We start from the raw sequence: 27,066 nt of genomic DNA, 5'->3' as shown, positions 1-27,066 counted from the left end.
AAGTGTGAATACTATGAATCAAAGACACATGCAAAAATCTGGTTCTGGTGCTGACCACTGGGAAGCCTAGGAGTATTATCAGGATCATGCCAGACATTCATCTCTCAGCTTTCTATTTCTCTTTCTCTTACAGATAAGGAAGATCTTACTAGAACCAGGAAAAGTGAACGGGCTGCTCCAAACACACTTCCCACCAGGGATACTCAGATGGAGGTACTATGGGATGAAGACCCACTCCACTCAAAGAGGGAAAATACTGACCTGCTCATTTAAAATGTGAGCAAACTCTGATATGCCACCGGCCTCTTGAAGGGGCATTTGCTTTCCAGAGCACAGCTATTCTCTGCTCTGACTCATGTAGATGGGACAAATGGTGCCCTGGGCACACTCATCCACACATCAGCCTGAAATTGCCAGTAAATCACAACTGCAGTAGCTAATAACAGCCATAAAGCCTTTTGAGTTTTACAAGGTGTTTATAATGGGTAACTCACTATGATTTAGATGAAAAACATGAGTCAGCTCCTGAGACAAAGCTGATATGGGGACAGTGGCCTTGTGGTATGACCTCTAGCAAGCATCCAAATAAATCGCAGAGTCTCCCTCTGGCCCAAGGCTGGCCATTGTCTTGTACATATATTTTCAGAAGCTCAGCTGTGGGAGAATAAGCCCTGGAGAATGGGAGTATTCCCTGCTGAAAGGCCACAAGGAGAAAAACAGTGCTCTCAGGGAAACCCACTGATGGGAAAGATGAGAAATGTTAAGTTTAGTGTAGAAGCAGCTCCTAAGCCTGGCTCATGGTCAAGACAGTAGATCAGAAGCCTTCCCAGACCTCCAGTTGAGAAAAAAAAATTATATATATATATATATATATATATATATATATATATATATATAGTCTGTTGTTGAGAGAAAAAAAATAATATATATGTCTGTTGTAAACTGTATTGTGTTTTTTCAGTATGTAGTATATATATATGTGTACATATACAAGTATATATATGTGTATATATACAAGTATATATATGTATACATATATATATATATATATATATATATTACAGTTTATTAAAGACTAAATGAAGAGAATTACAGAAGCCCCAACTTTGGGAAGAGGATCCTAGAAAACAAGATCTGATTAGGAGCTTGAAGGATTGACAAGGGGAGAGGATACTGTGTGTGTTTCCTAGAAATGGAAAGAGTGGGCGAAGACATTGGGTAGCAATGACTATGGCATGTGAAGGAACAGAAAAGGAGGAAGGACTTGAGAGACATAATGACTTAGATAAACCAGAGACAACACTGGAGACATTGTGGAAAGGAAGTGAGGAGACAGGAAGAAAAACTCAAAGTTGGCATCCACTGATCACGGGAACCCTAGACAGAAGATTCTGTGCTGTGAAATTCATGCTAGTCCTCCCAGGTGAGGATAAACACAACTGAAATACATCAGCAAGACAAAGGTCTTTTCCCTCAGTAATAAAAGGAGACCCAAGTGACTTTTCTACACACACACACACACACACACACACACACACACACACACGCGCGCGCACAAATTCCACCCTGTATTATAACCAAACGATTGAGCTGAGTTCCGGTTTGGCCTCCTATATTTCAATACACTGGATTATATTTTCTCCCTTTGCTCATTATCTTCCTTTCTTCTCCTGGTTCTCGAGAAACTTTCTGACTTAGGTTTTTTGGTGTGTGTGAGGGAAGGATATTTTTATTTTATTTTTTTTAATTTCTTTTTGGTCTTTCAAGACAGGGTTTCTCTGTATAACAGCTCTGGCTGTCCTAGAACACACTTTGTAGACCAGGCTGGCCTCCTTGAACTCACAGAGATCCCCCTCTACCTCTGTCTCTGAGTGCTTGGATTATAGGTGTGTGCCACCACTGCCAGCCTTGAATTAGATATTTTATTATAAAGATTTTCTTTTTCTTATCATGTGTTAGTTTTAATAAATGGCTGTGATAAAACAGCTGGAAGAAAAACAGTTTTAGTTTTGCTCATGGTTTTAGAGCCTTCAGTCCATGGTTGTTTGCCCTCATCCCTGTGGGCTGAACAGAGCATCATGGGATAGAAGTGGAGCAGAGCAGAATGGCTCTTGTCATGGTGGCTGGGAAACAGAGGGAAAAGACAAAGAAAGGGCCGAGAACAAGGAACAGACCCAAATAACAACCCCTCCCCATGATCCACTTCATCCAATCAGGCCCCACCGTCCATAGTCTCCACCAACTTCCAATTGTCTATTAATTATAAGTCTATCAAATGGTTTAATCCATTGATTAAGACAAAAGTCTCCATGATTCAATCACCGAGAAATTTAGTGCCAAACCTTCAATACAGAGGTCTTTTGGGGGACACTCCTAATTGAAATCACAGAAATGGGATAGTTCACTCTTACAAGCCATGTATTATTCAGGGTCTCTAGAGGAACAGAACTTATAGAATTTATATATAAAGGAAATTTATTAGAATGTGACCCAGCCAATCCAACAATGGCTGTCTACCAATGGGAGGTATCCAAGATTCCAGTATCTACAGTCCATGAGGGTAGATGTCTCAGCTAGTCTTCAGTATATACCTGTTATGGAATATTAATTTAAGATGTGTTACATTCATTTATACTGTGGACTATTTGTTTAATGGTGCAAAGATGTGTTGCATTTTATGTTGTATTTGTTTAACTCTGTAAAGCTGTGTTACTTTGCCTGCCTGAAACACCTGATTGGTCTAATAAAGAGCTGAACAGCCAATAGCTGGATAAGAGAGAGAAATAGGTGGGGCTGCCAGGCAGAAAGAATAAATAGGAGGAGAAATCTAGGGAAGGGGGAGAGGAGTGAGAAAAGAGAAAGAGAGGAGGATGGCAGAGGCCAGCTACCCAGCTACACAGCCAGCCACAGAGTAAGAAGGAAAGAAAGCTCAGGGGCAAATCATAGTTAAAGAGAAAGGGGATAATTTAAGTTATAAAAGCTGGCTAGAAACAAGCCAAGCTAAGGCAGGCATTCATAAGTAAGAATGGATGAATGGATGAGTGGGTGGGTGGATGTATGTATGTATGTATGGATGGATGTATGGATGGATGGATGGATGGGTGGGTGGGTGGATAATGTCCTGGACTGATAGAAAAAAACAGAAGGGTGGATGAATGATAGATGGATGGGTTTGTGGATAGATGGGTGGGTGAATAAGAAGGCCTAGAACACTGTTTATGATTTTAGAAATGAAAAATGAGTTAAAAACAAGACCTCCCCCCAAAGGAGGCACTTACGTAAGACTCCTTTGAATATTTTGGGAGAATAGGGAGAGAAAAAGAGAATGCTATGTGTTAACACTCTTACATTCTAGACAGATTCCTTGAATCATCGAATGCTGTCTTCAACCTTCTAGTGAATTACAGTTTCTATGTGTTTCACGAGCTGATATTGTCTGGTGCTGCCATTCCATTATGTATGTTCTTATTTAAATAGCCACTGAAGAGTTGGGATTAGAATGAGTAATAGAAAAAAATGAGGACAAGTTCCATTCACTTGAACCAAGATTCCAAAATTGTGAAAAATCCAAACCCTTTATCTTTAATAGCTTGGTACACAGATCCTGGGTTTGGAATATTGCATTTTCAGACCTGGCTTTGAAACGCTCTCAATCTTGAGGCTCCAGTCATATTTCTTTCCACCTTGCTCTGTGGGTGACAGTGTTATTGATGCTTGACAAGCTAAGAAGTACCCCCTTTCCTTAAAACTGGAAGATCTTAAGAAGCTCTTTTTATCCTCAAAAATCCAAAGTCTCTTTCTTTTTAAAGATTCCAGAAGAATGTCTCCTAAGTTTGAAATCTAAATGATAAGATCATAAATAAATGACAACCTCCCAGTAAAGACTGGGAGACCATGTCCTTGAATATTCTACTGCCTTCTGCACGGCATGAGCTGGTTCCAAATAGAGAAGAAATCTGTCTCAGTTCATTTTTTAAATATGATTTTTTTTCCTTCCAGTGGTCATGGATAGCATAAATTGCTATTAGCCATGACAAAGACAGATAACCCACCCTCCGGGAGAGGGAGAGTAGAAAATCTGAACTCACTGTCATTTTCTTATGGCTTAAAGACCTTCTCCTGTCTGTGGTTAATCTCAAAAGTTCACCCTGCTACAAAGCTTGTTTTGAATAAAAGTGACATAAAATATCTTTTTCCTCCTCTTCTGGAGAAGCTTCTGGTTGCCATGGGCTCCTGAAAGAGGGGTGGAGTCAGGATCTGAAATTCAAGAATGGTCAACAGAACCAGTACATGACAATGGTCCTTTCTAATCCTCCCTTCCCCCTCAACCTATGCTTTAGGGTCACTGGGGTACATGAAACACCTTTCTGCAGTATTTAAAATCAAGTTCTAGTGGTTTGAAAATGGGAGCTGAAGCAATCTGAACACATAAGGGTATGCATTATTTCAAGGGCATTGTCAGTGTCTCCCATGAGTACAAAAGAATTCTGGGTGACCTGGAGCATAAAGAAGAGTAAGCTGGCTCCCAGACTAGGCAAACCAACACAGTCTCCATTGGGCAGGTTCAGGAACATTTGGAGGCAATGCATCCAATCCTGATGCAGATACATCTATTTGTTTGGAAAACATCATCAGCTCCAAAATGTGTCCTCCATTCTTTTAACAGAATCCTGAGGATCTGATAGTATAGTGTTCCTGAAAATGCTTCCCAAAGTTGGTATTTTTTCCTTCTTCACATGTAGGACTCACAGGATGATGGTTTTAAAAAGTAAACTCCTTAGCGGTACAGAAACATTTTAGTTTTATGAGGTCCCAATTGTTGATTATTGGCCTTAATTCTATTACAGATGAAGTCCTGTTCAGATAGTCCTTTCCCACATCTATATGTTGTAGGGAACTGCCTGTTTCCTTCTAGCAGTTTTAGTGTTTCAGATTTGGCATTGAGGTATTGATCCACATGGATCTAATTTTTGTGCAGGGTGATAGATGTGGATCTAACTTCTTATTTCTGAGTGTGTACATCCTGTTTTTCCAGAATCATTTGCTGAAGCTGCTGTCTTCTCTCCTGTGTGTGTATTTGTCCTCCTGGTCAACTATCAGATGGCTTTGGTTATGAATAGTCATGTTTGGTCTTCTATTTTATTCCATTGTGTCTGTTTTTGTGCCAGTGCCATATTGCTTTGATTACTGTAGCTCTATAATATATCTTGAAGTTTGGAATTGTAATCCCTCCAGTATTCTTCTTTTTGCTCAAGATTGCTTTGGCTCTCCAGGGTCTTTTCTGGTTATATATGAATTTTAGGACTTTTTTTTTCTATTTCTGTGAAGAATGTTGTGGGTGTTTTGATAGGGTTTGCATTGAATCTATAAAGTGCTTTTGGTAGCCTGGTTATTTTCACAATATTAATTCTACTAATCCATGAACACAGTATATCTTCTTTCCATTTTCTAGTGCCTTTCTCAGTCTTTAGAAATTTGAAGCTATCACGGTTTAGGTCTTTCACCTCCTTGCTTAGGTTTATTCCAAGCTTCTGTATTGTCTTTGATGCTATTGTAAATTAGAGTGTGTCCATGATCTCTTTCTGCATGCTTTGTGCCTGCCATTTTGGTGAAGTTGTCAATTATTTCTAGAAGTTTTCTGGTGCAACTTTTGGGATCTTTTATGTATAATATCCTATCATCTGCAGACAGGGATAACTTCATGTCTTCTTTTCCTATTTGTATCCCTTTAATTTTTTTCTGCCTTATTCCCCCAGTTAGTCTTCCAACACTATGTCAACAGTGAGTGGTGATCATGAGCACAGGGATCTCATTCCTGACTGTAATGCCATTGCGCGAGCTTTTCACCACTTAGGATTGTGTTGGTCATGGGTTTGTCACTCTTTACAGAAACAGAAAATAATCCTAGAATATATGTGACAACAGAAAAGACTCCAGAGAGCCAAAGCAATCTTGAGCAGAAAGAAGAATCCTGGTGGGATTGCCATCTCAGAAGTCCCACAGAAAAAAAGTTTTCCAGAGTGTGAAACCAGGTTGCAAAACCCCAAAACCTGTGTCTTTGGGCACATCACCATGGCATTTCCTACCCAGACCCCAGGGAAAGCTCCTCAGATACTGCTGGGAGACTCAGAGCTGACCCTGATGTTGGGTGAAGGTCTATGCAGAGGCCAGACCTCAAAGCCATGAGTGGATTCTCAGAGCTCATGAAGCCCACAGCTTTTGCCCATGTAAAATTGAGGCCTGAAGGACTCACCCATGATTCCCAGTAAGGTGGCTGCTGGAGTGGAGCATCACCTGAGTACTCAGTGGGGCAGAGTTCACCAAGCATGTTCACATTTGCTTTGAGAGACTCGGGGGAGCTGGTACATTCGTGTGCTAGCGCCAACACAGCAAAACACCATAGATTAGATGATTCACTAACATAAGTTTATTTTCTCATCTCTCCAGAGCTACATGTTCAAGACCAAGGTGTTACTCTCTGTTTCTCTCAATGGTTGTCCCTCGGTGCCTGGTAAGACCCTAGTGTCACTGTGTGTGCCTTAATTTCCCTTCATATCAGGACACAGGATGGGCTGGGTTAGTATCACCCTTGCAACCTCTTTTGAACTCCATTCTTTCTCTAAAGGTCCCATAGCTAAACACAGTCCCATCCTGAGGGCCCCAGAGTACAAGCATCAGCATTGAAATTTGGGAGGGAATCAAGATTAAAACTCCTATGGGTCACATTTTCCATCTCACTTCCTTCGTCAGTTAAGACTGCTTATATCCCTAAATTCTGGACCACAGGAGACAGGCAGCAGTGAAACATGCCATTTTAAGACAAGGCCAGTGAATCAATCTCACACAATCCTCCATGCGCTCAATCTTGTTCTACCAACAAGCTGAGTACAGTAAAGGACACCACAGAACAAGAAAAATGTATGATCACTATGTGGAGAGAGCCTGGGGCCCCGATTGATCAGACACAGCCCCCATTCTCCACCTAGGAATTTTTAGTGGACCACACTGCCAAGACCTGGGGAACATTGTTTTTAGTAGATAAAGTTTCCTGACTAATACACTCAACTTACCAACTAATAATCTCTCCAGCACACATCAATGGTCATCAAATTTTAGACTAATATCAGCTTCCCAATGAGTGATCCAGGTGGGCTGTGGCAAAAAGAGAAAATGCATTTTCCCTTCTTGGGGTACCAGGCATCTTAGCATGTACAGCCTCCTGGAACCCTCTCTGACTTACAGACTCCTAAGGGGCCCTCCAGCTCCTTTTCCCTAGAAAGGCTGGTAACTGGGAGGAGAAAGGAAGGTGGAGATAATAATGATCCCTTTCTTATTTAAACAGGCCACTTTTCTTCCAAATAATACATTTTTTTGTCAGCTCAAATATCCCCCTTTGATAGAAACCTGAAAATAATTAGCCCTAATAGGGCTGCTGTGAACAGCCGCGCACACGGAGGAGGTAGCTCTTAATGGAGCTTTCCACTCCCAACCAAGTCACCTCCCTGGCCCCCCTCCCTGCCAAGAGAAATGTAACAAGGAAAAGATTATAGGTTCAGAACCACTCGGGGAGAAATATATATTTGGAATAAATGCATGAAATCCTTTAAAAACAGCGCACGATGAAGACTTTGTGTTTAGTTTGATTTGCTTTCCAAATCACACAGGCTGCACAGTTGCAAACAGTGTTTAAACAAGTCCAACCCCTGAGAAGTGTGGAGAGATTTAAGGGAAATAAAAGCAAGATCAGCCAGCCTGTAATCTTCTTTTCTCTTTTTTCCTCCCCAAAGCTGCATTAAATTGCCTATTGAGAACAATAACATATTTGTGCTTTTATAGGTAGAATGATTGGTATTATGCAAAGATTTGGCTAACAGTCTGAAGGCACATTCACACTGATCAGGACTTCATGCTGTTAATAATTTTCGGGATGCTCAGGGGAACCCATAATTCCCTTGGACTGCAACTTAGCAGGTCAATGTGTGCTTTGTAGGCGCACCTACCGAGTCTAAGCCATTGTTACGGAGCCATACAGACCAATGAGGCTCTAGAAAACCCATTCCAAAGGGGGTCTTGAAGTATTAAATGTAACTCAAGACCCACTTCTTTCAAGCCTGGTTGGATGCAGTGTCTCATCAGGAACAGACCATCAACTTGAAAAGTAGCACCTTGGAATTCAATCTAGCACCTCAGGTTCACAAGGTCACACCTGCACTCCAATAAGCATGGAGAGGTTATGTTATCCCAGATAAGAAACTGAAAGTAAACACACATGTACATGCACACAGATACAGACATACAACTACCCATATTGTGCATAATGAATCGAGAAATAGAGGAAACACGGTGTGGTAATTGATGGTACTCAGAATAAATACGACAGAGAACTACACAGTTTGTAATAGGAATCATTGGAAGAATATGGAGAAAACAAGAAAAATATTAGTTGGAAAATAAAGTTTTCAATATCCAAAATCTGTGGCAAGGGGGGAGAGAAGAAAATGGAAGGTTGTAAAGTTGGCATGCAGGGAGTGCACAGGAATGATTTTCTTTGTTAATATCTGTTTTGGGGCTTATTGTTGTGAAAAGACATCATGACCAAGGCAGGCAACTGTTACAACAGAAAACATTTAATTGAGGCTAGCTTACAGTTTCAGAGATTTAGTCCATTGTTGTCATGGTGGGAAGCACGGTGACACGCAGGCAGACATGGTGCTGGAGAGGTAGCTGAGAGTTCTATACCCAGATCAGCAGGCATCAGGAAGAGAGAAACACTGGGCCTGGCTTGAGCTTCTGAAACCTCAAAGCCCACCCCCAGTGACACACTTCCTCGAACAAGGCTATATATAACAAGGTTATACTCTAACGAGGCCACATGTCCTAATCCTTTCAAATATTGCCACTACCTGTGAGCCTATGGGGGCCATTCTCATCTAAACCACCTCAATATCCCCTCAATATCCTGTAATAGGATCATATCACTGTTTTTAAAATGTATAAAAATAAAATAAAGTGAAATGGTTCCTTGGCCTTTTAATCTCTGACTAACACACAGATGTCTGTGTTCCAAGGTTCAAAGGCAGGCTGGACTATAACTCCCAGGCCCCATTTTAGAAAATTTAGGGATCTGTCCTGAAAACTAGTTTGTGGATTATTATTCATTGGCTGTGTGGACAAACCCTGCCAGAACATCCCCAGGCCAGCTGTTCCAGGTGAGACACAGAAAAGCATGTTATACACAGGTATGCAAGGACACAGAGACTGAGGACCCCTATGTCAGAGATGTTCCTCTGAAACCCTGCTGAGACAGTCACACAGACAGGAGCAGCAGCTACAGCACTGGCAGCTCTTTTTGGCTACACTCCGAAGCTTCTAAACACAAAGGCAAGACAAGGCAGCATGGAACAGTCCATATCCATCTCTAGGAACAGGGACAGACTGAGTCTCATGCCTGTGAACCAAGCCTTTCTAACATGCCAATGACTTTGAGAGGTGAGCAAGGCTCAGATCCTCCAAATCATTCCATAAAGATGACATTGAGCCCTGGAGGGGCTCAAATTTCCTAACTGCTTCAGGAACTCAGAATAGATTCTCAATGAAGATTTGGCCTAAATTAACTCATTAACAACCAAAAGAGTTTTTAAAGAATTGATTTTTGAAAACATATTAAGTATTTATTATTTTATTTGATCTCTGTGTGTGTGTGTGTGTGTTTGTGTGTGTGTGTGTGTGTGTGTGTGTGTGTGTGTGTGAGAGTGCATGGGTGTATGTGCTCATGTATGTTACTCCTGTGCTTGTATCAGGTCCGTCAGAGCTGAAGTGCGAGGCATTTGTGGAGCATCTGGCTCCATATATGAATGCTGGGATTTAAACTCCAGTGTTCATTATTGCCTAGTGAGTGTTCTTAACCACTGACTCACCTCTCCAGCCCCCAACAATTCTTTGGCTTTTAACTGAACCACTACTATGGGCTACATTTCTTATTATTAACATATATCCATTTGGCAGATGGTACTGTCTCCACCATGACACAGCTCAAAGTCAGAGAAATGAGGGGACTCATCCAAGGTCATCTTTAACTGCTAGCCAGGGATCTCAATACTAGTCCTTAAACTGAGACTCTCAGCTCGGCTACTCTCCCTCTCTGACACACTTTGGGGACTGAGCACGGAGTACTTTCGCACAGGGTCTATAATTAGTTGTCTGGTCCCAGTTGCTAGCAGGGTAAACAACGTCTGATAAACCCACAGTGCTGTAAGTATTTATTACACTGCAACCCAGCTGCCAACTGCCTAACCATTTTAATAAAAAGCTATTTTCTAAGGTTTATGTTTTATTGCGTGTATGACTCCCTTATTGGTTAGCATTTTGGAGTTGTGGAAAAGGTTATGAATTTAGAAACTGGCTGCATTCATATCATATTTAAAACTTAATGCTATTTTATTAAAGACATATGGGCCTCTAAAGTACACATATTAAATGTCATGTAAGAAAAGTAGCAGTTTAAATCATGGTCAAGTTCATTTTTGACGTGACTCCTGAGGCTTCCCAAGATCTGAACTATTTCTTTGTAAATCTGGCAGTTTAACCACACTCATAAATCACTTTCAAAGTGTATTATTTCTTAATTTTACTGCATTAGAGAGTGTTTGGCCTACACAGTGAACTGTTTGTAGCAGTTACATGAACAAAGTTGCACATTAATCCCACAGCGCTTGGAAGAAGAGGGAGAGGGAGAGGGGAAGGGAGAGGAAGAGGGAGAATTCTTTCCTCCCTGGGTCTGTTTTCTTCCCACTGCACATTTTCATTTGCACAAAACACAATCCCTGATCTTCCTGTTCGGCCTCTCTCATTTAAATACAAGTTGCAAGTTGGCCATGGAATTTTTCTCAATACAGGGAAGGAACAAGTCCTTCGTAACTTAATCTTTTCCCAAGCAGCCCCTACTAAAAATTAGAAAGCATGTAGAAATCAGGCTCATTTTTTACACATCATACTTTGCAGATACATTGTTTTTAAATGTGGCTTTGTGTAATTCAGCACTTGGCTGTTCTGTAATTATCCCAAGATCGGCTATCTCCACCTTGGGTTTCAAAGCCCTTCTAAAGATGAGATAATATTCTCTGGACATGGGTAATAAGCCCCCTACCTCACTCTCCAGCCTTTTCTATCTGCTTTGAGGCTGAAGGGAGCCTGATCCCAATGACAGATTCCAGGATCTAAACCTCAGCCTTGACGTCCAGATTTGCCAAGGGAGTTGGAGGAGGATTAGGAGAGTTGAGTCCGAGGTCATCCAAATGAAAGGGCTTAAGGGCTTACTTCTGCATCAGCCATCCTTCTGCTGACTGGGGCTGTGAGGAGACTTTCCTGCAGCTGTCCTGTCTACCAGGCCTGTGTCCTGTTGTCCTCTCAAGTCTATCCGTCACCTGAAGCCTCTTCTGTTGCACCTTGAAGGCTTCCTTGGGCCTGCACACCTCTCCCCACCATTCCTATGGCACAAATGGCTTTGCTCTGTGCTATAAGACTCCCAAATTCTGTAGCCCAGTCCTCCCCAGGAAGAATGTATGCTCTCCTTTCTCCCCTCATATCCAGGAAATAGATGCTCAGTGAAAGCCTTGCCAATTATTCCCTAATGTATATATATATATAAACTCAGTGAAATCATGTGGGGTAGGAACAGGGCGCTCCATTAGAGACTGAAATGTGTCCTACAGAAATTCACTTGTTGAAATCTTAAAATCTAATGTGACTGTGTCTAGAGACACAACCCCAAGGAAATCATTAACATTAAATGAAGCCTTGATCCAATAGGGCTGTGGTTTATAAGACCAGGAAGAAATATTCTTTTCGTTTTCTCCATATCTAGACATGAGAACAGAACATAAGGAACAAGGGGGTAGTCATTGGTAATGCCAGGAAGAGAGCCAGCACCTGAACCAAACCATGCTAACATCCACATCTTAGAATTCTAGCAGTGTGAGAAAATGAAGTCATGCTTATTTAGCCCCTTGAGGCATTTTGTTACAGCATCTGAGCTGACTGATGCACACTACATATCCCAACATCTATTGTAAACCAAAAGCACCCTCTCTATGCCAGGTCGCAGACTGTTTGGAAATGGCACAACTGAAAACATTAGCTGTCCATAGCACGAAAGAGAGTGCCTGTGCTGTCCACAGATTCCACCACTCTATCCTCACAACAGATACTGCAGGACGCACTATCACACCTGCCTTCACAATGGAAAGACAGATAGCATGAGGTATAGGCTCATCCTTTATTCCAATACCGAGCACAGTCATGAAGTGTGGAGTATACCCACCTGCTACAGGGAACAGCAAGTCCAAAAGGGTCCACAGACAGGTGAGGAATATGGACAGATAGGTGTTTTGTGGAGTACAACAGCTATTCTGCATTCAGATTGTAAACCTTCCCCAAAGAATAGCTGAAGGCAACTTCTTGAACCATGTCAAGAACAAAAACAAAAGCTGAGTGGGTGGGAGGAATGAATAAAGGGTGCCAAATAAAATATGGGACAGGTTACCCAGCCAGATAGCCTCTGTGATACTCTGGAGTGCCTAACAACAACAAAAAAGTAAGAGGTGACATGTGTATGTTAGGTACAAGCCCCACTTAAAATTCCACACATCCAAAAAGACATTATATATGAGTGTGTGTGAGAGAGAGACAGACAGACAGAGAGACAGACAGACAGACACACACACACACACACACCAACACACATGGAGCCTCGTCAGAGAGCATTAGTTTGCTGCTGAAAAGAAATAATGAGTTCTAATTCAGGTAATGTAGCTCAAAATTTACTGCCATATTTTAAAATGCTCATGAAAAAATAAAATTACCCTAAAGCTTCCTTGGTGAGCAGGCTGAGTAAAACTGCTGTCGCCAACAACGGTGGCACCGAGCAAGGCTCAGTTAACACGAGAGGCAGCAGACACCAGGCGCTGCTGATGGCACCCTGACTGCTCCTCTCAAACGCTCTGGATGAGAAGCGGAGGAGAGAATGGAGGAGCAAACTGTCCCCCCAGCCTTTGGGGACCCCAAGGGCAGACTGGCCCTCCTGTGCTCCTGAGCCACTTGTCCGAGGAACAGAGAGGACACATATGGACTGGAGGACTTGGTTCATGAGTCCCCAAAGGTCATCTACACTGACCCCATGTAGGTGGAAATTGTGGGGTGAGCAAACACACTCCCTGGGTGCAGGGGCAGTCATATGTTTCCAAGCTGGAGCTAATAGTTGTGGATGAATTTGGACATTATTCCAAGTTTTAGGTGGGAAAAACAAGTTCTACTCCTGAACGACGCTTTCAGGACAAAGGGGTGCCTCTAGGGGCAGAGATACTTTATTTGAAAGAGAATTAGGGCTTTTTTCCTTCTGGATATCTGCTACTCAATAAACCCACTGTTTAAAGAAGGAAATGCCATAATTAAGGCTCTTTTTTCTGTCTTTCTTTGTTCTGTTCTTTTCTCCCTTCAAGACAAGGTTTCTCTGTGTAGCCCTGGCTATCTTGCCCAGCCTGGCCTTGAACTCAAAGATCCTCATGATCCTCATGCCTCCACCTCTGCGGAATTAAGGTATGCACCACCGCACCCTGCTATTTAGCCAAAGCTTACCTGCTAGCAATAACCCCTCTTCTCTCTCTCTCCTCTCCTCTTCTCTCTCTCTCTCTCTCTCTCTCTCTCTCTCTCTCTCTCTCTCTCTCTCTCTCTCATGCATGCACGCATGCACACATTCAGGAAGATGGGGTGCTATCCTTAGTTACTTCTTCAAATGAATTGAGTTTCAGGGACTGCTGGGGATCGAACATGGGCATTCACACATGCTCTGTCACTGCGCTACATTTCCCCTCCTGCCCAAAGCCGCTTCTGTGTCTTTCCATTACATGTTTGGGGGGTCAGGGATCTAGAAATGGAGCTCAGGGCCTTGCACATGCTAGCAATCCCTCTATTGCTGAGCCAGCCTCAACTTCTCATTTTTAACTCTATGACGTTATTTATCTTGTTTGAGTTGGGTAGCCCTACATCATCTCCCTGCTTCTTCCTACTCTCCAACTTGGCTCGGCGTTAATAGCTAAGAATCACAACTCTCAGCTTTTGTGAATTTTCTTCTCTACCTTCTGCTTAAACTTTCCTCATCTGCTGCTAATAATAGTGACTTGGAAATAAGCGGAACTCCCAAATAGATGGGCCCATGCCATCCTCATGGTTTCCTTCTTCATCTGCCATGCCAACATGCAACATGAATGTGCAAATGCTGATGTCCAACTGTTAGCTTCAGAATGATGTGATGACTTGCCCTTGGGGCCTGGCGTCTCCATGGCTGAGCACTGGCCTATCCATTCTGTAGATTTACCTGTCATGTAAGAGGCTTGATTATGTACCAATTTAATTCCTACAATATGCTGTGTCCATGGACTCAGGAAGACTTTCCAAGCAGCAGAGCTCCATGGAGTGACAGAGTCCAGAGGGATCCCAGAAAGAGGTGCTGGCACAACCCTGGCACAGGAGCACCAGTGCCATCGTGAGCTAGCCTTCACACGGTCTTGCTCACAGCACTCACGGACTTTTCCCTTTGTCAGAGATAGGCTGCCTCTGCATTCCCGACCCACTCTTCCTCATCATGACCTGGGATCATGAGGATGATGTTGGGGCAGGTAGGTGGAAAGAAATAGACTAAGGATAACGTTTCACTCAAGTTCATCACACAGGTGGTTGGAGAGAAGGCCCGTGTCCCAGGCCCCAAGCTGCACATGGAACATGGAGTATGGTTAGCTTAGTTTGGTGAGGATAGCTTAAGCTCCAATGAGGCTGCTTGACTTGATTACCTAAGCATTTGCAAGGAAAGATCTTTATTTGCTTTCTTTTCCCTTCTCTTCTCTTTCAAGCTTAATTTTTAAAAATAGATCTCTAAGCTGTAAGACTCCCCAAACCTTTTCAAATGGATCAAGAGAGATGACTGTGGTTAAGAGCACTGGCTGCTCTTATAGAGGACCTGGGCTGGATTCCCAGCACCTACAGGATGTCTTGGAACCCTCTGTGACTCCAGGTCCAGAGAATCAGATGCCCTCTCCTGGCCTCCACCAGCACCAGGCATGCACGTGACATTTATACATATATGCATGCATGCATGCAAATACACATGCACATAATTTAAAAATAAATTGATCTCAAAGTGGTTCGAAGAACCATCGAGCAGGAACTGTGTAGATTATTGACACAGACGGCTCTTAAAGATCCATCCTCATTACCAGCAATCACATGAATGGGAACCTTTCACAACCTAGTTCAGATTCCTAAGCTTAAGATCACAGATCCCATAGGGGAATGAATCTCTTGAGCCAAAGGACATTGGGGGATGTCAGGACTCACAGCGATGACAGTCACTCTGAGATCTTGGATACCACTGGCCTTCTCCTCACTTTTGCCTCTAAGTATCTTATCATCCCTCCCCCACCAACACACACACCACCACTACCACCACTGCCACCGCAGATCTTTCCCACCATCCTGGAGAGAGAAGGCTTCTAGTTCCACCTCTTCAACCCCAGTGGCTACCTAAGCACCAACACCAAGGTGGGTGCTCTCAGTGCCAGGCGACCTCAGACTAGATAACACCCCATGCCCCATACAAAGCTCTACTGCTTCCTCTCCCTAATACCCAAGAACCCAAAGATGACCATGCTCAACCATTCCTGCCACTCCAAACCCAGGTAAGAAGGGCCATCCTGACCCTAAGAGGAAATCACAAACTAGGCCTAACATGCGGAGCGTTCCATTGCCTGCTTCCTTAGTCTCTTATCCATGCATGTCACCAAAGGTCTCAGGGAATGGAGTCACAATATCAGCATGAGAATCACACTGATCCCCTTGTCAACTTCTTCCTATTGGTCTCCCTAATTTTTTTGGTCTGCCCTCCACATTTATCTAGGCCTGGCTATATAAAACTTAAGATAAATAATGGGAAGATCCCAAGGTTTGAAGTTGACTGTCCTAAAGTAAGATATACAAGGATAAAATCATGAGCTATGGGGCATGGACAGATCCAAGGGACATCCTCATCATCCCTCTGCTCCATGAATCTAGATGCGTATAACTTCCAATTATCAGCTTCCTCAATTATAGATTTGAGACGTGTACTAATTAAGTAGCTAATGAAATACCCAGTAGACAGTGAACACTGGATGAATGCTAGGTGCTATTCGAACTAACACCAGGAAACTTTCTAGGCATTTAGTAAAGTACTACTATGCAGCCAGGCAGCTCTTACACAGGCCTTGCTGTCCTAATTAGCATCAGGAAGCCTGCAGGAATTAGTGCTATAGACCACAATCACCTCATTTACTTCTGAGTTTTGTCAGGAAGCATGAGAGGGAAGAACATGTGGATGGGAAGGTATCCATGTATCAGTCAGGTTCTTCACCCATTCTTGGCTCAGTCCTGGTGGCTTGCAATAGGCATTCCTTCCTGATGCATAGGTCTAGGGTAGACTAAAGGTTTTGGTTTCAGGCTATGGGTTGGGTCCAGGTTTACTCAGTGTGTCTCTCACATTATTCTCATAGTTGATGGCAAACTTACAAAGTTAGTAAGTAGAAACACATGATGTTTCAGGTCTTGACCCAGAATTGATAGGTTGTCACTTCCACTCACAAATCATTGGCCAAAGCATTAAATGGCCAAGGTCAAGGGCAGTAGATAAGAGAAAGTTATTCCTCCCTTATGGGAGTTCCCACAGCAAGGGCAGAGAGAAGGGCACCATTGATTTTAGACAGAATACACTCTGGCATACTTCACCCCAATCTTGGGTTCCAGACATAGTGCAGTTTCCTAGAGGTCTTTATCTCGTCGCTCATGTTTAAAGAGTCCCACCTCTCTGATTCTTTTATCGTATGTCTATTCAAATATCTTGGACCAAAATGATCATTTCAGAAAGCAGACAGCAGGACAAGTGGATCAGGCTATGAGGATATTATAAAAACCCCTGGATCCATTGGAAACATAACATAAGAGTAGCTTCTACGATATGCTCAGAGTATTCTAGAAGAATCTCTAATTTGTATCACTTTCCTCATCCTTGATGGTTAACACTGATTGCCAACTTCTTCCCAGGGTCTAGAATCTCCAAAGAAGAAAATATCTCAGCATGGCTGTGAGGAACTTTCTAGATTATGTGATTTGAGGTGAGAGAACCCACCATAAATGTGAGTGGTACATTACATGGGTTGGGGTTCTAGGCTTCAAAAAAAATGAAAATGCTAGCTAAGTACCAATATTTCATCTCTCTCTTCCTTACTGTGGATGCCATGTGACCAGGTGCCTCAAGCTCTGGCCATCATGCCTTCTCCAGCATCATGGTCTGCACCCTCAAACTGGGAACCAAACCAAACCCTGTTTTCTTACTTTGTTTTTGTGTGGTGTTTTGTTACAGCAGCATGGAACCTGTAGAGACATCTTCATTGTGAGCTTCTGCTCTCCATCTGAAGGCAGGGTGCCTGCTACCGCTTGTCTTTGCTTCAGCTCACAGCTACCCCAATGCAAGCCCTTGGAAACTGCTTCCAAAGAACAATGCTCTGAAGGCATTTCCTCAAGACAGGAGATGCCACGGTGTGAACCAACAGCGATACACAATCCATCAGAGATTTCCCCCTCAAACGAATGTGACAAACAGTAGAGTTGGGAACAATAATGAAAAATAAACAAACCACAAATGTTTGGCTCCCAAAGCTGTTTCTAAACATGTTGCCTAAGCATTTTCCAAAAAAGAAATTAATTAAAAAAATTTTCCTTCTCTTTAAAAAGTAACTGAAAATAGAATTTGAGTGTGTCTCAAGACAAGAAACATCTGTGCAGAAACAGAAACAAAGCACAGAACACAAACACAGTTAGGTTGTTAGAAACATCTAGAAAATCAAATGACATTTATAGCTTTTGTTCTGGATGTCTGGCACTGCAGAGAACTTTGGACATATATTGACTAAATATCTAGTTAACTACATGAACTGTACATGTGGCTTACAAAATTTGTTTATGGAAAGGCCCAGATTTATATAAAATGCAGTTTAAATGTTCATAATTTTTATAAATCTAGAGGTGGCCTCTTTAATTTTAATTTATTAATTTTAATTTTAATTTTAATTTATTAATTTATTTATGTATATGGATGTTTTGCCCGAGTATATGTATTTGTACCATATGTGTATCTGGTGCCAGGACAGGCCAGGACAGGGCATCTGATAACCTGGAGCTAGAGTCACAGACCACCATTTGTGAGCCAGCATTTGGGTGCTGAGAATCAAACCCAAGTCCTCTAGAAGAGTACACAGTGCTCTTAACTGCTGAGCCATCTCCCAGCCCTTTGAAAACCTTTTTGTATGTTTGTACTTGGGTTAAGTGAGGGTAACTGAAGAGATCAAAGACATATGCACATTATTCTAGAATAACATAAAATTTATGAAAACACTAGATTAAGCATCAAAATAACCTGATTTCACGACCCAAAGCAAGCCATTCAGCAGGGTTCCATGAAAGGGCAGATAATCACTATGGCAGCAGTTACAAAGAGGGAAATCTCCTTTCTGTTTTATGTAGACTTGTAAGAGCCCCAACATACTTCTGAGAAAAGCTACTTCTTCATTTTCCAAGCCCTACTAGAAGGAGGTATGTTCTGACAGAAGGAAAAGTTGGGGAACACATTCGGGAATGGGCTACAGGAGTTACAGACCACACCCTCGCCTCACCCAGAACTGCTGCTCAAGAGGAAAACTGGGAGACAGAGAGAATGGCAGCCACAGGTCTTCTCATCAACTCTAGGTAGATCTGGAAAAGTAAACATCCAAACCAGAATCTGTCTCTTGGTCTAGTCCACAGGCTTAATTCACCAACTAAGGCAATGATCTTTTCTCCATCTAGAGATGGTCAGGCTTGAGCAACCTGAAAACAAGGCTTTTGGGATGAATCTCTCAAGGGGCTTTGCTGTCCATGGTTCCTGCCCTCAGTAAGGACTGACTGAGGCCCTGCCATAAGCCAAGCATGTGTGCTGCAAGGTGGAAGAAAACAGGCCCAGTTCACAGCTTCAGGGAGCTGGTATCCCAAAAATGGGCGGCCTCCTCACCAACAAAGAACTGGATTCCCTTAATTCCACTTCCTGTCATTAACTCACGTTGTCTTGCCCCTTAGAAACTCCTAAAAGCAAGATGAGGAAAACTGACTTCACACAGGAGAATTTGTACCTGACCACAAATGTCAGGATTGGGACTGCATAGAGCGGTCATAGGACCAGGTGATTCTTGAACACAGGAACAGTCCATATAGAGTTTAGGATGAGAATTGAATGCATTTCCAGGGCAGGTGCACTGAAACTTATTCCTTTGCCAATTTACTTGTCTCTCCCCCTCTTCCTCTGCCTCCCTCTTTCCTCTCCTCTCTTCCCACCTCACCTTTCTCAATATCTGAAGACACAATAATCACTACAACACAAGGTAGCCAAAGCTTTACACATATACAAGTCACACATTGCACATTCTGGGAAGCCAGGCATGCTACATAAGGAATGCAGAATACCAGTTCACATCAAGGCTCAAACATAGGCACTAACCTCACTTTCACTGTACGGAAATGACCACAGAAAGAAGCAAAATCATATGTACCTAAATGCTTTCCAACACAGGCCATGATGCTCGGCCCAGTGCCCCCTGTGTCTGTGGCCCCCATGGTTCCTCTACAGTTCTAAAGATTAAACAGTCGGCAGCCAACTTTGTGTATGTGCACGTAAACAAGAGGGCTCGGCTTTAAATAATTATGTCAAAGAAATGACAACTGTGCTCTTTGCCAGAACAGGGATGAATAATTACAAAGCCAGGACATAATTAAGCAATTGTGACTGTCGGGATGTTGAGCTGCTTCTCTGATGTGCAGGGCTGGTGTGTCGCCATCCGCGCCCTCCTGGACAGGCTTCTGTGTCCCTTTGATCTTCATTACCCAGTGCAGCAATGGGGGTCGTGGTCTGGTCACTCCAGATGCCTTCCCCGGGGCCCCTGAGCTTCTCAGTGTCTACTCCAGTGCTCACGCTATTGACAATGGCATGATGATTCGATGGCCGATATTTGACTAAGATGAGTATTTTCTTTAAAATTCTGGGAAATGAGTAAATCCTAGCTGTTGCAGGTCCATTAAACCTTCACACACACACACACACACACACACACACACAGAGAGAGAGAGAGAGAGAGAGAGAGAGAGAGAGAGAGAGAGAGAGAGAGAGAGAGAGAGAGAAACAGAGAGAGAGAAACTGAGTCATACAGAGAGTTTGTGCCTGTGTGTCTGAAAAAGCCCACTGTAACATCAGCTATCCGTTTGTCAGAAATGACAGCATCTTTCCACAGAACAATTCAAACTCGGAAGACAGCTTTGAGTCAACAAAAGGCAAAGCGCAGTCACAGAGGCAAAATGTGTCATCAGGAGCAAGAGCTGGAGAGAACTTGGCCTCGAGTGTCCAGGCCTGCCAGGTACCAAAGTCAGACCTCGGTGATACAGGAAGTTGGTTAGTTCCTGGCTGCCTTTGCATTTGCGTCAGCGGAGAACACCCAGACTGCCCGTTCCCTACCTCGAAGGCAAGCGCTGTGATTGGAGAGGCATTTTCCGCCCTCCCAAATACTTTATGTCAGGAATAAAATGAAAACAGCTCCCCAAATCACAACCTCCTTGATCATCCATCAGAACTTTGTGCTGAATAAGCACAACAGGCCCCTGCTGCCCCAGAACGGACAGAAGCCAACTTGAGATTCCGATTCTGTTATGAAAAATCGGTCTTCGGCAAGTGTGCACGGCGAAGCTCTAGTGATCTGAGGGAAGGAAATTGCTCTCTCCTTAGAAGCTGACTCCAGGTGTACACACGCCTCCCAGAACATACATATGCATATTTACACACAGAGAGAGATAGGATATATATACCTGCATAGGAACAAGCGTGTGTCTTTACACATGGCAAACAGGCAAGAAGCAGCCTTCTGAATACCAGTTTATTAATCAACAAAGAACTCATTCGGCTTCTTTCTATCCACAGGAAAAATACTACCGCGTGTCTTAGAAAATAACAGACAAAAGGGAATTGCCTGCCATTCAGCAGACATGTGCAGTATGATAAACCAGTAATATCATAGCGTCTTCTTGGAATACTGAAGGATCATCATCACATAGAACACTTAAAGAGTACCCCAAGGCCGCTGTGCCTCATCAGGACCTCAGGCTTCTGCCTCTCTCCCAGATCCCTTACCCACAATGCAACAGAAGGGATCTCTGAGGTCCATTCCAGCTAGAACATGGTGTGACTCCACAGAAAGAAAAGCCAAGATCCTCATGCTGCTTTGTCTCTCTCTTGAAATAATTAATGGGCATTTTTAAGTGTAATACAGTTAGTAAGGGCATTAGAGTCAATCACACAAACATGTGCTAATTCTATAATTGATTGGAAGCTAATTGGGAACTCTGAAGAGCACTATTGCTGGTGTCGCTAATGACTCAGACAGCTCATGGCAGGTTTTAAGGAACTCTCCCCCATCATGCTCAAAGGCAAGAAGGCATTCCAGCTCTCTCATCTCCATACCACAAAACAGTCCATCCCCACCTGTCTTCCTCTCTCAGGCTCTCCTGGGAAGTTTCATGTTTGCCAAGACATCCCCAGGGAAAATATTGATCTCTCTCTCCAAGGCTAAAACAGCAAAGTGAAGAAGAGAGAGGCCAGGCCCCATGTCAGATATAAGGGTAAAATTCCAGCCCTGGAATTCGTGACCAAGTGCCCCTGGGCAACCCCACGAGCTGCTCTGAGTCAGTGGTCCTTTCTTCTATGTGTGCAGGGTTCTGAGACACAGAACCTAAAAAGGGAGTCAGGGCACATACAGAAGACAACACCCCAGTACATGGCCGGCTCCTTCAGCTTTCCATTGGTGGTGTCCCAGCTTCCAGTCCCAAAGCAAAGGAGGGAAAGATGAATAGAGATCTGCTCAGCGCAGGGTAGAAGTGGAGGTGGGGAGGGCAGGATGGCCAGGCTCTGACCCCAGAGGAGCACAAAGACTTCATCGGCTGCACTTGGCTGGGGTTGCTGATGTTGGCTGGCTCTGAAATCCTAAGAAAAGAGGAGAAAAAGAGAAAAAGGAAAGAAGGGAGGAAGAAAAGAAGCCAGGAGATAAATTCTTTCATTTGGACAAAATGGCAAACGCTGGAATAACTAAAGGCAGTCATGTGCACTATGTCAGGCGATGCTCCAATCAGGAGAACTGTTAACACTTTAATAGCTATGAAATGAATCACTCAATTAATTCTCCACATGCTGAAACAGGTAACAATACATTTATCTGCCAGAATTATACCCTCCATATCATATATTTCCACAACTGTTAGCAATTTCATTCAGCATAACAGGAAATCAGTCGCACCTCATGGATTCAGGGAAAGAAGTGGCCTGAGGTCTGCTGCCAACAGCATAACTTGATGGAAGAGGTTTCATTGTTCTGCTCTGTTTTGGCACTGTTTGGCTTTGCTTCCCTGCTTAATCACTTCCAATGCATGCACAGAGGGCTATAAGTCACCGGGTGAGGACAAACTAGACCTTCAGGATTCCTATGCCAGCATTTTTAACATAGAGCTGCAATTTCATGCGCAGTAACTAAGGCGCTCCACAGTGCTCCGGGGTAGTGAAGTTTCTAGAAAGGGGTCGCCATCAGGGTCAGAGAATCCACTCGCCATGCCCAGACTTCTTAGAAGGGCCCAAATGTCTCCCAGAGAGATTATTGTGAACATCCTTAAAACTTCCTTGTGTCTGAATCCAGGACTCCAAACCAACTCTCCCAATAAATCCTGCTCAACTGTATGTAGGGCAGCCCCAACACACCGCAAGAAAGCACTGCCCACTGCGGTAAGGACTCCTCATGGAACTGAGGAACCTTCATCTCTGATAGAAGAAAATTACTCCCTTTTAGTACCAAGAAACAAGAGCCCCCTCCAAAGGACAAGAGGGATTGTATCCACCCCTAGAGACACAAAATTGCCAGTATGTTCTTTTTCAGCTCTAGACCTGCTGAGAAGAAAGCATTGAGGAGGCCTAAAATACACCTGTAGAACTTCACAGACTCCCTTCATGTTTCTGCGCGTCTCACTCATTTTTCCATTGCTATGCTAAGATACCACAACCAAGGCAACTCATAGAAGGAACCATTCATTGCAGAGAGTTTCAGAGGGTGAGTCCACGACCATCGTGACAGGGAGCATGGCAGGAATCAGGCATGGCATGGCTCTGGGGCAGGAGCTGAGAGCTTACTTCCTGATCCATGTAACTGGAAATGGCACAGGCTTTTGAAACTTCAAAACCCACACCCCCCAGTGGCATATTCCTCCAATAAGATAATACTTCCTAATCCTTCCCAAACAGTTCTATCACTTGGAGACCAATATCCAAACCCATGAGTCTATGGGGGCTATTTTCATTTAAACCAAGACAGTGTGTTATAAATTAGGTCTCCTTAGACTGAGTGATGGGGAGACTCAAATTCTATCCAGTCCATTTCATGACTGGCCAGCTCTGCATCTGTGATTGAAGCCTGGTGTGAGATCACAACTGCTTTCTAAATGCACAGGAAGACATCACCCATGCTCCTTGGAGCAACCAACAGAGTAAGATATAAACCCAACAGGAAATCTGGACATAGCAACTCACCCTGGGCTTCACCACCTTCATGAAGGCCCCTCTGACCAATGCCTCCTCCCGTTCTTGTCTGGTGACTTTCTGGGCATCCAGAAACTTCAAATTGGGCAACTTGTGCAGAACAAAGCACCTGGGAGAAAAAGGCAGAAACGACTCAATCAAGCTGGAGTGACAGCCCCAGAGATGTGGGTCATGTGTCTGAACCTTGGGAGTCCACATCACAAGGCTCTAAGGATCTAGAACTTAGCCACTCCCTTTTTCCCTGTCCCCCAAAAACAGCTTTTTCCCCTTCAGGGGAAATTTGAAGGGTTGTAATTTATACAAACATACAACCAAACGTCAGGGGTGATTGCACGTGACTCAAGGGTGGATACACAGCTCATTAGAACTAGGAAGCTAGTAGGAGTCCCTTTCTTCCATTCTGGGAAATGGGCCCTGCTTCAGCATGGAAAGTTCTCAGCAAGACTAACTTAAGTCTTGATCAGTTGTACCATAGATGTGACTGCCACTAATAGGAGGCATGGGTACCACTCTCATTATTGATATAATTGATCTGCACCTTGGAGCTGAGGCTGGAGACCAGGATTTCCCAGACAGGACCTTAAAGGAGACCTACTAAGCCGAATGGCTTTGGGGTAGAAGTAGGGCATGCACGTAGCTAAGAACTGCTTCCTTCACTGATGATTCAAGACAATCTTAAGTACTTTCTGTCATTACTTCTGTGTGATTTCTACAATGTAGTTCAGAGATGATATCTGTCGAGGAGAAACAGGAAGCAGAGGAAATTTCTAGGGTCTCAATATCCAGCAAATACAGGGTGGCTTCTGTTCCCTTAGAAATAATCATTAGTACCCCTTAGGGACCACCAAGGATAAGTCAATGGCCACGTGTGTGACAAACTGCCCTCAAACAGATGTGTATAAAGGGTATTGACAAGTAGACGAACTTGGCCAGGGTATATGTTTATAAGTGTATAATATATAGACACTCGCCTATACCTTCTTGTCAGCAACAGCCATCACCCCGCTTGCTTCCCATCAAGACCACATTCTCTATCTATCAAATGAGCAGTGGTTCGGGGCCTCTTTCGCTTTCAAAGACAAGGTGAACACCCAATGTCAAGAGCAATGGACAGTCTCTAAAAAAACCCATCCCTTACTGCACCCCCTCCCCAGAATTCTCTCATCTTCCAAATCTCAACCCCAGTCTATGTCTCACCTCTAACCTGTAGTGATGTCTCCACTCTAAAGACTCCTAGAAGACACCATCAGCATCCAGTCCAACACACTGTCATTTTCTAGTTATTTCCTTGTTGTTCAAGTAATGACTATCCTGACCTAAACCCCAACCTTCTTCAAAGCTTACCTTTATTATAGCTTGGAAACTAATGCAAGAATGAATTCAACAGCCTATCCATTCATTTCAGCTGCACAAACATTCCTTGAGTGCCTACTACCTGCTAGGCTCTAGGGATCCAGAAACGATGATAAGACCTCTCCACTCTCAGAGGATTGCTCACTGTTTTTGGAAATATGTACTGATACACAACCAACTAGAAATCAGCAAGGCTGAGTTACGGTTGGAGTCGTTATGAGAAAATGGAGAATAACCAAAAACTAAAGAGAAAAGGAGAAATATGCCATTTCAAACAGGCTTCAGAGAAGCAAATTCAAAAGCAATCCACTTAAAATTTTATCAGTATAAATATTACTTGGGCATGCACTGTGCCTCCCTCTCCACTGGAGCCTTGGGTTCCCAGAGCCCCCTTCCCCATCCATAAGGCTATTTCATGCCACCGAGTGACCTTTATAAGCTTACTCAGGTAAAAGACCTGGCTATCACTCAAAAGCCAGAGACAGCAGTTTAAAGGCCCCCTGGACGCTTAAAGTCAAAACATATTGAAATTATTTTGCAATTAACTTTAATTAATTCACTTATGAATTAATTTATTATTTCATGTGCGTGAGCAAGCACTTGGGCACTGGGCATAGGTCAAAGGCCAATATTCCAGTTCTCTCCTTTGACTTATGTAGGGTCTCTCTTTTGATTTTCAGTACTGTGTACTACAGGTTAGCTGGCCCATGAGCTTTTGGGTTCCTGTCTCTGCCTTGCATCTCCCTATGGGAGTGCCTGGGATTAGAGATGTGCACCAACACAGTCCCAAGGATAAAATTCAGGTCACCAGGTTTGTGTGGGCCCCTGAAATTCCTTTACAGTCCATCCCAAAACCAGAAGTCCTATACTCAATCTCATCTCCTCTCCTCTCCTCTTCTCTCTCTCTCTCTCTCTCTCTCTCTCTCTCTCTCTCTCTCTCTCTCCTCCCCCTCCCTTCCTCCCTCCCTCTTTCTATCTCTCTCCTTCCCTCCTTCCCTCTCTCCCTCCCTCCCACATTCCTCCTGCTTCCTCCCTGGCCTCAATCTATTACCCCTTTCCTTTTCTCCCTAAGCCTCTCCCTAACCCCTCCCCACACCTCTGATCTTATCCAAAACGAGGCAAAGGGCTCCTATGTTCTTTCTACCCTTTAGCAGAATTCCCACTGGCCTCAGACTGTCAGAGAAAACTTCCATCTCCTGCTTATACTGGCGAAGTCTTGATGACAACAGATTCTTTCAAATCGAGACATGTACAGACAGAAACAATATGTCAGGAGTGACGCTCCAAAGAGTAAAGACACCCACTAAGTGTAGGGTGGGAAAAGATGAATATTCAGGTGAGGACAACATCGGTATTAGAAAATCAGCCGATGTTTAATGATGGAGTGAAAGATGCCTTCATGGGGCTGCCAGGAACCGAGGTGACAACAGACCGTGCATTGTCATTTCTCCTCACTTTGGATCACAGCTCTGAAATCAAAGGAGGAAGACGGAGAGGTGCTGGCTTTTAAGCTAGTTAAAAATTTTTCGATGACAAAGAGCTGCTGTTTCCAGACATTCTTCTTATAGTCAGAGAGACAGCCTATGACGCAGGCTGCCAATCACCCCTAGACGCTGAGTGACTTCGCTTCCATCCTAAGGGCCACTGTGAGTTCCCAGAGAGGAGGGTTACCCAACTTGTTAGGATCAGAGTGTGGGCCCTGGCTGGATAACAAACCAGATAGGCTATCCACTCTCAGTAGACCAATTCAAGAGACAAAGTAATATGAAAAGCAGAAAAAGGAGGTACATTCAGTGTGGCAAGTGGGCAAAGGAACAAGGAGGTCCGATGACTCCCCAAGTCCATCTTTGTGGTCCTAAGATGATATTTAGTTTTAAACAGAGGGCCAGAGGTATGCATAGCTAAGCAGTTCTGTCCAAGGAAGGGTTCTGCCTATCACTGCTTGTCTCAGCTCGGGCATCTCCTGCAATACAAGCTGACGA

The 27,066-nt window shown here is 43.5% G+C and overlaps 1 protein-coding gene across 3 annotated transcripts in view; it reads right to left on the bottom strand.

The window, feature by feature from the left end:
- Positions 1–27,066, bottom strand: part of Lrmda (leucine rich melanocyte differentiation associated) — a 1,020,124-nt gene that overhangs the window by 394,193 nt on the left and 598,865 nt on the right. For 2 of the 3 annotated variants that reach the window (XM_059273860.1, XM_059273858.1), the window contains exon 5: positions 23,723–23,840. In XM_059273860.1, coding sequence (XP_059129843.1) covers positions 23,723–23,840 — 118 coding nt within the window. Of the gene's footprint in view, positions 1–21,458; positions 22,136–23,722; positions 23,841–27,066 lie in introns of those variants that run through there. The other variant, XM_059273857.1, reaches the window with a different exon arrangement.

This window comes from Peromyscus eremicus, chromosome 9, assembly GCF_949786415.1.
Source record: "Peromyscus eremicus chromosome 9, PerEre_H2_v1, whole genome shotgun sequence".
Lineage (NCBI taxonomy): Eukaryota > Metazoa > Chordata > Mammalia > Rodentia > Cricetidae > Peromyscus > Peromyscus eremicus.
This window is presented reverse-complemented; position numbering and strand designations above follow the sequence as displayed.